At 39.2% G+C, this 13153-nt stretch overlaps 1 protein-coding gene across 1 annotated transcript in view; it reads right to left on the bottom strand.

The window, feature by feature from the left end:
- CDC6 (cell division cycle 6) overlaps nucleotides 1-12854 on the bottom strand; it is a 30174-nt gene extending 17320 nt beyond the window's left edge. Inside the window, exons 1-4 of the mRNA XM_044055018.1 lie at nucleotides 12739-12854; nucleotides 11933-12125; nucleotides 6789-7031; nucleotides 6141-6340 (exon numbers count right to left, since the gene is read on the bottom strand). Of these exons, the coding sequence (XP_043910953.1) occupies nucleotides 6141-6340; nucleotides 6789-7031; nucleotides 11933-12104 (615 nt within the window). The 5' untranslated portion in view covers nucleotides 12105-12125; nucleotides 12739-12854. The remainder of the gene's footprint in view (nucleotides 1-6140; nucleotides 6341-6788; nucleotides 7032-11932; nucleotides 12126-12738) is intronic.
- Nucleotides 12855-13153: the final 299 nt, after the last annotated feature.

The raw sequence follows: 13153 nt of genomic DNA, 5'->3' as shown, positions 1-13153 counted from the left end.
TTAAACTTCACAGAGAAGCGGTTTCAGTTAGAGAAACCGGAACGTGTGCAGGACTCTTTAAACAAGAGGGAACCATTATTGATGAAGCAAGAGACTTCCTCAATGAAACGCAAGTACGACAGTCCGTCGAGACAGGGCAAGAATGCCCGCAAGTAGTGAGGGGTATTTTAAACCTCTCATCTTTTGTTTTGAGTGACTCCCATGTGTCCCTTCTTTCAAAAGGGCTGAGCTTTATACCTATGACTAGTTTAGATTTAGTTGATATTATTACCGACTTGAAAATGTTTGTGAGAAATTTAAATTTAAAAATTTTGTTTAATGTTAGTACTGTTTCTAATAACATTCCTAGAAAACGTAGTGTTTTTATACCTGTGAATACACCTATTACTACTGCTTTTTGCAATGTCTGTGAAGCTGATTTTAGGCAACAGTTTAATGTCTGTGATAGAAAATTTACTTATAATTTAACCTATGAGCAACATCTTGCCTTGCAGAATCTTAAAAGGAATAGTGAAATCATTATTAAGCAGGCAGATAAGGGTGGAAGCATTGTGATTATGGATAGAGCTTGCTATAATTCATCAATGGATAAGCTAGTAATGGATACTTTGTCCTTTAAAAAAATTAGTTTTCTGGATGTAAAGAAACATATTACTGACGTTAATTTACATGTTTATGACATGCAATTTAATAATAATATTAGTTTGGAATTATTTAACTTTTTTTCTGTACCCTGTCCATCTATACCTCAGTTATACGGACTTCCCAAAATACATAAGTGTTTGTCAGACCCTCCCATGAGACCCATTGTCTCTGGCGATGGGTGGGTAACCGAACCTGTTTCAGTTTACCTTCAGAAACAATTGTTTCCTTTTTTGGATAAATGTAATTATGTTTTGAAAGATACTGGTGATTTTCTCTCCAAACTTTCAAAGTGGTATTACAGTAAACCATGTAATCTGAATGATTTTCTATTTGTTACCTTAGACATTGTATCGTTGTTTACTGTTATCCCTAATTCGTATGGCATAGAGTCCATCAGGAAGTTTTTGACTACTGAAAAATCTTTAGTAAGTGATTCTATTCAAAATATATGTCAATTGTTGGACCTAGTACTTAGCCATAATGTTTTTATTTTTAATCAACAACCGTATTTGCAAGTCAACGGGGTCGCCATGGGCACCCCCGTGGCCAATACATATGCAAATCTTGTACTGCATCAGTGGGAATTAGATAATTTACATGATGGAAAAAAATTTTTTGACACACGGGTTGTGTTCTATCAACGGTTTGTTGATGATTGTTTTTTAATTTGGAATGGATCTAGGGACAGTTTAGAAGAATATCGTGTACACTTGAATAACACAACATCGTTTTTGAAGTTTAAGTCGACCATTACTAGTAAAGAGGCTTCCTTCCTTGATGTTAACATTTTTTGCAAGGATGGAATATTGGGCACTTCTGTTTTTAAGAAGGAGACATATGTGGGTAGATATGTGCATGCGGACAGCATGCATGCCCCGCATGTCTTTCGAGGTGTGATTAAGTCTCAGTTCATTAGAGTGAGTAGGCTCAACACAGATGACATGGTCTTCAATAAACAGTTAAATGACACATTTAAGGATTTTGTTGATTGTGGTTATGCATTGTCTATTTTAAATGAGATGAAGAATCAGGTATCTAATAGGCATTCATTATATGCCCCATATTTCAGGAATTATAATCTTACGAACCCTGATGTTGTGGTAAATCAAGTTGTAAACTCTACTGTGCAAAGATTTAGATATGTGACTGGTTTTGCAAGTAAGGTATCCCTTGTTAAACGCACTATCTATAAGTATTGGCCTATTTTAATGGCTTCCCCTGAGCTTACAAAATTGTTAAGTGATAAGCCATTCTTCAGCTATAGGAATATGAAAACCCTCAAAAGTATGTTATGCTACAAAGATTTCCGCCCTTCCTTGAATTTATGCTTTGATAGATCCATCTACTCTACATTTAATTTTGGTACATATGCATGTCTAAACTGCTCCTGTTGTTCAGACTTGATCAGATATGTGGAATCTAATAGTTATGTGCATACGATCACACATCATACATACACATTTTCTGTAAGAGCTACTTGTACTACTACCAATGTGGTGTACATGGCATCATGTTCTGTATGTCCTGCATACTACATTGGTAAGACTACACGTAGACTCAAGGACAGGATTATTGAACACAAGTCGGAAATCAGGAGGCAGTATACTCAGAATGCCTTGTATAAGCATATTGAGACTTGTGGGGACAGACATACATTTAGATTTAGAGTTATTGATTTGGTGATTCCCTCACTTAGATGTGGTGATATTAATAATTTTCTTGAAACTAAAGAATATCAATGGATAGTACGCTTTGGGAGCTGATAGTCCTCCTGGCCTTAACAGTACAGTAAGCATTAAACCCATTCTTGTTGGATTACAACGTAGGTTGAAATGATGTTTTTATTAACTTGTGCACATTAGTATGTTTATACATTGATGTTAATGTGTGCATTTGTTGTGTACATGTATGTGTACACCTATGTTTTAATGTTTCTAGAGTTTGTATTAAACATATAGGTATATATATACATTTTTATATTTTTATATTCTTATGATTAAGTATATTTATGTGCTAGAATTAGATTTATATTGTTATGAAATTTGATCATATATATGCATATGTGTAACCATTTTTATTGACAAATGCTTTGACAAATGCTTTTTTGCAGTATGTTTCTTTAAATAATTTTTTAAATTGCACATTTGAATAGGTCATGTGACTTTGGCTGCAGTCACATGACCACTAGGCCTGTATAAAAGCAGTTGCTTTGTGTAAATGTATGTATTTAGTATTGAGAAAGGGTTTATACCTGAAAGCTTTGCGTCATAAAGTGATTTGTTCTCAGCATTCCTTGTGTGATTTTGGATCTTTTTGCAGTTTGTCTTTCTACCATCGTTTATAGTCTAGCCAGCAATCAGACCTCCAATTTGCCAAGATGTGAATCAATGCCGCACAGATAATGAATCTACTCAGCTTTACCTTAGTCCATTCAGAGACTTTCGCTGAGCAAGTTCCCCATCCTACTAGCATGTCCTGTGTTTCAGTGGTAGTTTAATTCTGCTGAGCAGGTGTTTAGGGTGATATTACCTTTTGTGGATGTGTAGCAGGTTACATAGAAATGGAATGGATCTTTCAAGGCTCTGTAGGCAGGGCAGAGATTGGTTTCCTACAAAAAGTGAGAATTTCAAGGAAGCCAAGGTAACTTTGGGAAGACGCATCTTCAATCCCCCAATAAGGGAATACTGTTGTCTTTCAAGATGGGTCATATGCCTAGCTAAATAAATACCAAAATAGGACATTATATTCTATTATTGGTCCGATAAGGGAGTAGATGGGACAATTACTCCATTGGGATCTACAAGCATGTCTGAGGATTTATCTGGTTATATAAAAAGTTTGCTCTGATAAGGGAGTAGATGGGACAATGACTCCATTGGGATCTAGAAGCATGTCCGAGGATTTATCTGGTTATATAAAAAGTTTGCTCCAACAAATTCAGTGGTCAAATGGGATAATTCATAGTGAAGCTGTCCAAGTCCATTTTAAGAGGGGGTGCCTTAAGAGGGTATGTCAACTATGTGATAGGAACAGGAGTGCCAGTCTGCAAAGGACACAATCCTGCATTTTTGGCATTTAGTTTGAGGTAGTGTTCTCAGCATCACCTGTTGGCACAGCTTAGACCCTCCTGGAGAATGAGGTCATCTTGGTACTGACCCCAGTTTGCAGTCCAAACTTATTTTGCCAGAGGCCTTTGGTACTTGCTTTCACCAAGTAGATACCCAAGAGAAGTGGTCCCAGGGCCAGTCCCCAAGAGACACCACATGTAACTATAAGAAAGAGTACACTTGCAGAACCCAGTCTGGTAGTGTTACATCAGTGAGCCAATTTGCCATCTAGCGCGTAACATAAGAGTTTACATTTAAATGGATTAACGTATCCATGATGCCAGTGTGAATGGTATTAAAGGCTATGGCAGAGCCTAGGTATCCTTTGTAAACCAAATGATACCTTACTGACTTGTTCAAAAAGTCCACCATTTTAAGAGGCAGGATCTGCCTTTAAAACAAAACTGCTTGTGTGTCTCATCTTGTGGGTGTCCTTAGTGACAAGCTCCATTGCCCCATAGATAAGGCTGAGGCGGCCAGTAGTTCTACAGTTGCCTGGGTGAGTGATGGGTCCCACTTTGCAGAGTGGTACAACTGAAGTAGTTCTCCTACTGGCATGAATTTGAGAGGCAGAGAATGAAAGATGTAATAAGTCAGCCAGGCACTGTTTTGATACTGACAAAACTACAACCTGGCACATTAGCCCCAGACAGAGCACTTCCGACAGTCAGTTTTGAGAGGGGAGTGGAGTAAACATGCCAAAATGCTGAAGGTAATTTGGGGGGAGGGGATAAAGCTCAATTTATCTGCCAAATGTAGGCAATATCCTCAGAAACCGTATGTGACATTCAGTTATTGCCTTCAAGCATCAGCTGTTAATTTAGGTTTTGGACATGCCAAAGGCAGCTTATGGTCATCCTTGGCACAAATGCTCTTGAATGATTTAGTTTGACTTAGAATTTGTGGATTTTGAGCTCTCTCCAGCTGATGAAGCTGGAAGTTTTTATGGGCCAAGTTTCTCTCATGCTATAGTTTTATACAGGGGTTCCACAAAATGGATTTGTTCTTAAACTTGGTACTATGCTTTACAGACTGAAGACCAAGTGCTAGCTTGGAGACTGACAGCTGACCATTATACAGCACCTACTGGCTCAGAGCACACAGATTGCTATATTCATGAGGACCAAGTCTACTTGAGACCCTCACTGGACTAGAACTAGTTGATCAAAGGACTCCGCATTAATGAAATCCAGGAATTTCTGCACATAACCGATCATGGTGGCATAGGTTCCCTAGTTACAGGGCTTATTTGAAGTTATCCAATGAGAGTTTGGTTCTATGGTGGGGATTGTCAGTTTACATCTCATGGTATGATGCCATACAGGAGATACAGTAGTTGGCTACTATGCAATACTAGATTTTGTTCACTACAAGAATTGGTTCCTTAGGAACACAGATACACCTCCCACTTGGTTCAATGTCCAATTCAGCATTCTTGCTAAAGGAATGGTAGACTTTGAAATCCTGCATTGCAGGGCTGCTTTCGCTGCTCTGAACTACATTTCAGTTAAGTACAAATTTCAATATTAAAGGCTATAAAGAACAACTTTTTGCTTAGGCTTCTCACTGAGTGATCCTACTTAAGAGATGCGTGCAAGTAATTTGAGTACACTGACCTTGCCTAGAGAGAGGCACTATACATGGGGGGGGGGGGGGGGGGGCACAGCCAATATACGAAGACATGAGAGCGATTCAGACCATCCATTGCAAAAACAAACCAGGGTTGTCAATCATCAAATCCCAGGTAACTGCGACTAAGAATTCCTCTTCCTTTATTCTCCTTACAGCCCAGTTCCCCACACAAAGTACAAACTGATGTGACATGAGCTAGTACATACCAATCATCCCTCCACATAATTACTGCAGCCCATGATGCATAGTAATTACACCCATTTTACTGAACCCTAAATTAACAGAATTCGTTCAAGTTAAATACATCTCAGACTAATCAGTAAGTCTCATGGCAGTTAAGACAAGTTCAGTAACCAATGTGTGACCAGACTAATCAGTAAGTCTCATGGCAGTTAAGACAAGTATTCAGTAACCAATGTGTGACCAGAGAGGAGGGTGATGTAAATGTACATGCTCTCCTTAATTTGGCTCCTAAAAAGCATACACCTAGAAGTGCAGACAGTCCAAACTCCTGTGCAAAACCAGAAGTCTGAAAGACTGTGCAAAACCAGAAGTCTGAAAGACTGCATACCAGTGATTCCAGGTGCAAGCAGTGTGAGGAAGTGTGGTACACACCCAACATGTTATATCCCATGGACTAAAGGTTTAGCTGACAGACAGTACCAGAACAATTTTATCACATTAAACCAAGCCAACCAATGAATATTCACATGTACCATAAAAACTGAACACACAAAAGCACACCATGGAACTTACTTTGAAGTTGTTTAGTATGGTGGTAAGGCAAGCAGTTTTGCCAGTTCCTGGCGCTCCAGAGATATATAAGCTGCCAGGTTTTTTGCCAGACACATGATCCTTTAAAAAATGGTTGATAATTTCTGTCTCATTCTCCCTTGATAACAGTCGCTCTGGAATAGCTGTATTTAGGGCCCGTTTTATTTGCTGGTAACAGTTACCTGTAGAGACAGTTATTGTATTAGAATTAAAACAAACCACACTCCACGTTCTCTGGAGACATTTCATACAAATAGCTGATGTGAATAAAGCCATCATGTTGGAAATACTTCAGTATGTAAATACCAAAAAAAAAACTGCATGTTTTTATAAAAGGTTAGACTGTTACAATAAAACAGTCACCAGGTGCCATTCAGTTTTTTGCAGTATGTGTGTGCGCACCCAATGTCAGAGTCATCTTTGTACCAATGATACAACACATTGCTTTGGTTAAAATAACTTTATAGTGGTTTTAAATTCATTTCTCCCATCCTGATCCCCACAGGAAGCATCAGCTCTGACTAACCAGAGAAAAATGCAACAGACTTATTCAGCATATTTTCAGAAACACTGTACACAAATGAACGAAGCCGGGACAGTATACATCTTGCATACTTGACCGATACTTACTATCCTGCTTAAATAGCTTCATGCATGGGGATTTTCTGTCTGGCTGTGGAGTTTCAAGTCCTTTCCTGGGAGGAGAGGTCTCAGCTGAAGTCTTTTTCGGAGATCCATCCAGCACCCCTACATTTTCAAATACCAGTCTGCGTCCTTTTGGGGGTAAAGTAGACAATATGTTGTTTTCTTTCATGACTTGCTTTGGTGGGGAGCACTGTAAGGATTGGGGAATATTGCATAAGTTGTCATCTCCTGAAATGGAAGAGACAGGTTAAACCGAGAAAATACTTCAAAGTCATGAACACAAATCACTACAAATTGTACCGCTATGACAATTCTCTAAGCAAACTTGAGCACATAGTGACAATTTTAACCTTCAGCTAAAAAAAAAAAAAAAAAAAGCCCACTCAACATTGAGTGAGAATACCCATATTGCACCTGTCAAGCATCATTCCCCCATTTTTAGAACATTGCACAAGGCAATAGGTGTAGCATAGCTCTCTGCATTCCTCCCCATCACCACAGTACTAATCGGCAGTGCTCTCTGGACCTCATAGCTAAAAACCCTCTGCAACACTGCTGTTAAAAAAACCATGAACTGTATTTCCCATTTTATTCCTCCCCAAACCACTATTCCCATTACAACAGTCAGTTTTCAATCCTAATTGGGGAAGGAGTGGAAAAAAGGCAGGTAAAAATGTAGTATTGTAGAACAATTCTCGTTTACATATTGTTTTCTTTTATGTGCACCCTGCTGCAGGCTTAAACATGGATTGGCACCCAGACTATTCATCTCATCATTATTCATGTCCACACTGGGAGTGGAGTAAGGCTGACATGTCAGCAGTCCACCCCTCAAATTTTAGCTACAGAGAGTCTTCTCACACAACCCATCCATCTTTGTTGGATGCCCTCATTCCCTCTTTCTTCCCACCCCCCCCCCCAAATCTTCTTCACATAAAACAGTCTTCTGCTTTCTTCCACATATGCCTGAACCACAGTAATCTGCTCTGGCAGTCTGAGACTGAAGTCATTTTGGTTTCTACCAGGATATCCTCATTTGTTAGATGACCCAGTGTACCTCCTACCAACCATCAAGCACAATCTCAATCACATCTAACTTCAACTGATCTGCTGTTACTGCTCAAGTACCTCTACCATACACAAGTATTTTATCATGCTTTGTTCACCATACTTTTCAGCTTATTTGGCATCCTTCTGTTACACACCACCCCCCCACACTGTGCCAGCTGGTTGCATGCACCAATTTTAGCTTTAACCCTCTTCAGACTGCACTTCACCATTCCTCCCACATACCAGAGGCAGTTAGCCTGAGATGGAAGGCAGAGAGGTGGAGCAGGTTTTCAGCTTCCGATTCTTGCCACCCCCCCCAATTGCTTCCATGACAGCTGTCTCATGTATACTCACGTTTCATCCCAAGCATCTTCAGCAAATAGAGGAATTTGATACAAAAACTGAAGCTCCAATTCAGTTTTAAAAGTCACATTGTCTGCAAACAATAGTTTTGCAGAAATCACCCCTCCAATCTGTCAAACACACACCACCACAAACAAAATTAGATAATCTCAGCCTTAACAATATTAGACATTGTCAGTGTATTTGGCAGAGATAATTTTTGGGACTATGTAATGGAGCAAAAATGACATCGACAGCAGATAATATTGCTGTCCGAATCAATGGCAACAATTTAATTTGGCAATACCACTAAACTTTGGAGAAGCATTGACCAGCTTCTTTGTCGGGTCATAGCTCATCACCTTCATAAGTTATGAATCTTGAGGAACACAAGGATGCAACCATTATCAACTGAACAAAGTTAAGTGTTGCATGTTTTTACCTCAAACCTTTAAAAAGGTACAACCACACTGCACGACACCAAGCTCCTGAGAAATGTCCAGTCTTGGTCTCAAAAAACTTTAGTGCTTATGATAACTACCCTAGAACGCACCCAGACATCAATGTGATTAAAGCAGTTATTTACATACATAATTTACATACACACACACACACACACACACACACACACACACACACACACACACACACACACTTTGGCTAAGCCATGGAAAATGGCTTCAAATAGTCTTGTAAGAACCTCTAGCAAGTCATCCAGTGACCCAGAAAGCTGTAGTGAATCAACTTATCCCTGCGTGGATACCACAGGTGGTCATTAAAATTTGTCTAAACCTATTAACATCTTCGAGAACATTTAGAGATACACGGCTGCTTGGAAGTGTTTACATAGGTATTTTTATACCTCAAATAGACTCCAAAGAAATTTGGAACTGGGATATTTAGAAAAGGGTTGGAGCAAATTACATAGGAAAAAATGGGAAGTGTGGGATCAATACATGCGACAAGATGAAAGAGGTTAAAAAGAAGGCAGGAATTGAATGATCTATGTAATGGTTGACGGAATGGATACAAGTCATGCAGATTTGCAGCTACAGTTGTATCAGCATGGTTTGTAATGTATTGTATTGTTTAAAACATTGTACCCCTGGTCATTTTAAAAACACACTGGACCAGTTCAACGCAAAGTGTAAAGATGATGGGACGAGAACACATTGCAGAGCCTTCCAAAGAGGAAGGTTGCTTACCATGAACAGCCAGGTACATGTGGGTTGGGGGTTAATTGTGTAAGCCATCTCATAAGGTCTCACTCACAAGTAGCCATACTGCAAAATACTATACTAGACCTTGCTCCAGGATAATGTTCTGTACATATTTGCATTCCCATTCTCACTTTTTTAAACAGTGAGAAGCTCAGCAATTTAAGAGCACTCAGTTTCAAAATACCTCTAAAGCAAGTTTGAGCATCTAACCAAGATGCCCCCTGGTCACCCCCTACAGCAGAAGGGGCTCCAAGTATGGCTCACTAGGAAGAGGCAAATCCACAACATGCTAAAGAGATATGTTCTCAACTGACCTGCCAAAGCATCCCTGGGAATAGAGAAAGTCTGATCTATAGCGATCAACTCACCATCACCACAGAATAGAAAATGTAGGAAATGGATGGATACTAGATAGATTACCTTTTCCAAAATGAACAGCCACTGACATACAAATATTAATGCTGAAGATTGAACACTGTCTACTTGACATGGCATTCCATCTCTGTGCAGAACGCAAACATTTTTACAAACATCTTTGTCATTACAGCTTCTTTACTAACTCTAGGAACACTCACACTAATAAAAGGCCAACTTACTCCCAGTCATAGCAAAGGCACACCCCCCCCCCTTCACGCTTACTCCCTAAAAACTCAAGGTCTTAAACTGCATGTACTATACTCTCCTTCCCTCAAAACCATTTCACTCATTTAACAGCAATATTCGTACTAGATATGAAACAGCAAGTGCACCTTAGAACTCTCCACAACAAATCAGAAAGCTCAGTTTTCCTACAATTATCTGGAACTTATAAGAGAAGTATAAAGGCACCAGTCTACCTCCTAGGCAATGGTTAATTTGGTATTAAATAAGCAGGAAATACAATATTTTACATTTGTTAACTGGGAAATTCCGACTGGACCAGGTCCATTTTCAGCAGAGGCCTGGGGAGAAAAGCCCAACATCAAGTTCTACAAATACAATACATCCAGCATATTACACAGAACAGGTTACATCATGTATGCTGAGCATAGTAATATAAACAAGAAATTAATAAAAACACTCCAGGTAAAAGATATAGAACATGGGTAAAAAGACAATGGCAGTTAAACATTAAGAAAATATATCAAGTAAGATTCTACAGTTAAAAGTACCCTTTCAGATGACCAAGCCTACAGGGGATCAGAGCTCCAGCATGTGATCAGAGAGGAATTTGGGGAGTTAATAGTAGTATGGGTAGGGTTATGTGAAACAAGGGCATAACAAAAGGTGCGATTTGAGGGAGTTTTTGAATATGGATGTGGAGGGGGCAGTGGACACTGATAGGGGAAGAGGGTTCCAATTTCTGGCAACGGGGCAGAAGTAGAGCACTTTCCCTGCATTAGTGTTAGCCTTGGTGATGGAGAGGAGAGATTTTGCACTGGATCTTGGGTACCGGTTTGCAGTATATAGTAAGTAGGTTGGATAATGAGGGGTTTTTTCAGGATATTTCAGAATAGTGTAGGCTGTGCCCAGCTGGTGATAGTTAAGTAGCTGTGGTAGCTAAAACCATTTAAGTTCTTTTAGTGCAGCACAGTGATGGGTTCAATAGGTTGAGTTAGTAGCAAACTTGGCTATTTTATTGTAGCAGGATTCTAGTTTGTCTAGGTCACATGGTCTGATTTGGGTAAAGATTGGTGCCGTGTATAAGAGTTGAGGAGGTGTCGTGTATAATAGAGTTGAGAGGAGGTGGCTCTGTGCAAGAGTGACTCTTGCTTTTTGTGAGAGAAAGGACTTATGCCTGTATAGGGAGTCTATTTTTTTTGTGTACTAGTTTTATGGTATATGAGATGTGAACATCAAAGTGGAGATTGTCTATTTCAATGCCCAGAAGTTTGGTGTGGTTAGAAGGGGAGATGGTACTTGTTTGAAACTGCACATTACTAGCCATGTACTGTACTACCTAGAAACATGAACACAACGTTTGTATCACGTATGTATAGACAGACATCGAAATGTGTAACAGATGCCCTGTACATACACTACAGCTATTCAATATTTTAAACATACACATTATTCACTTGTTAGGTAAACAGGTATGCATATAAGCCTATACGTTTACGTCCACTTTATAGCATTAATGGAGTATTAATTCATTAAAAGGCACAGGCTGTGGCAAGGGGTCCTTGGATTAACCCAATAACCAGGTCAACAAAAGTGAAATAAAAATAAGACGGTTAACAAGAAATGTGTTCTGCATTCTGTGAAGCACAGCAGCTTCTAATGCTTGTGATCTGATTAACAAACCATAATCACCAAGATTACAGTATACCTCCTCTGCGAGTTTACTCCTCAGCTCTCCATTCATTGAGCGAGGCGTTGGCGTAATAAAATATCATCCATAATTAAGGACACAAGTACACGTCCAGCATAGACATTAAATAGTTGACAGGCACAAAAAAGTAGTACTTACATAGACGCTAGCCACTCTAAAGTGCCCACCCAATATAATATATAATACAATATGCCAAAAGATCATACCAAGCCTTTTGCGAGGACTAAGGGGCAGTCCTTTAGCCTTTGGAGAAAGGGGCAAAGGTGCTTCTTTAAGATTTTCCGACTGCTTCTCCCGTACAACGGACTTCACGCCAACTGCTGATTTCTTCTTTGGGAACTGGATAGTGTTAGGAATCGGAGATCTAGTGCTAGGCATTGCTGTGGAAAATCGTAATACCTATAAACATGCACACAGAGGGGAAAGCTAGTTTAGTTCATATACAACAATACATAAACGCAAATCTACACGCAGCAAATTATTCTATAAGCGTCACCCGCCAAATTGCTTAACCTACTCTACTGGACAATCCCAACATAATAAATACGTATATTCAAACAAAACAATATAAGTTTGCTTTTTGGGATAGTGCACAAATATAAACAAACCAGTTTCAGCTAGAGCCCGATGAATATTGTCACAATAGAAGAGCAAGAAAACACTTAAACGCCACATCAGCTTTGTGTCAGACTGAAAGGTCTCATCTGCTTTACACAGCAGGAAACAGATCCAAAAGACACTTTCACTGCCAACTTGAGCTAATGTGACAGATATACATTCTAGATAACATACAATCTAAGCACATAAATAAGAGCAGCAAATCTACATCAACTTTACACCGCAACTTAATCTAGCAGTCATTATAATTCACAGCACCACAGAAAAATGACAGCCAACTTCACTGTTTTAAAGACAGAACGCAAACATATTTTGACCAGTCATCAGGACATCTGCGGAAGAAAAATAATACAATCGCTTACGACCATTACGTTATGCTACATTAAAAACTTACCTAGATCTATAATAAAAAGCCCCGCGTATTTCTTTCCTCCTTGACCTGACAGCAACACGAATAGTATAGCGCCAAAAGTTTTATACCAAATAAATTCCAAGAGCGCGCCGCCAGAAATCGCTCTCCACGATTGGCTAGTAGGTAACTGTAGGCTGAGACATAAAGTTTTTCGACCAATCCGACAAGTTATCAACATGTGCTGCGTAGATGGCCGCAGCAGGAAAGTGAAACAGGATCTGATTGGGTAAGTTGTGGTAGCTTAATAATTCATGAGGTACTTCTTGGAGTTTTTATATATATAGTGAAAATTTATTACAGATGTTAAACGGGTATTTCGATGAAGTTGGATGACTTTTTACCCGTGTTTGGAGCCAAATGAGACGTTATTATATATATATATATATATATATATATA

The sequence above is a fragment of the Protopterus annectens genome, chromosome 13.part0 (genome assembly GCF_019279795.1).
Source record: "Protopterus annectens isolate FY-2018-M chromosome 13.part0, PAN1.0, whole genome shotgun sequence".
Taxonomy (NCBI): domain Eukaryota; kingdom Metazoa; phylum Chordata; order Ceratodontiformes; family Protopteridae; genus Protopterus; species Protopterus annectens.
The sequence above is the reverse complement of the archived record's forward strand: the minus strand, read 5'-3'. Positions and strand labels throughout refer to the sequence as shown.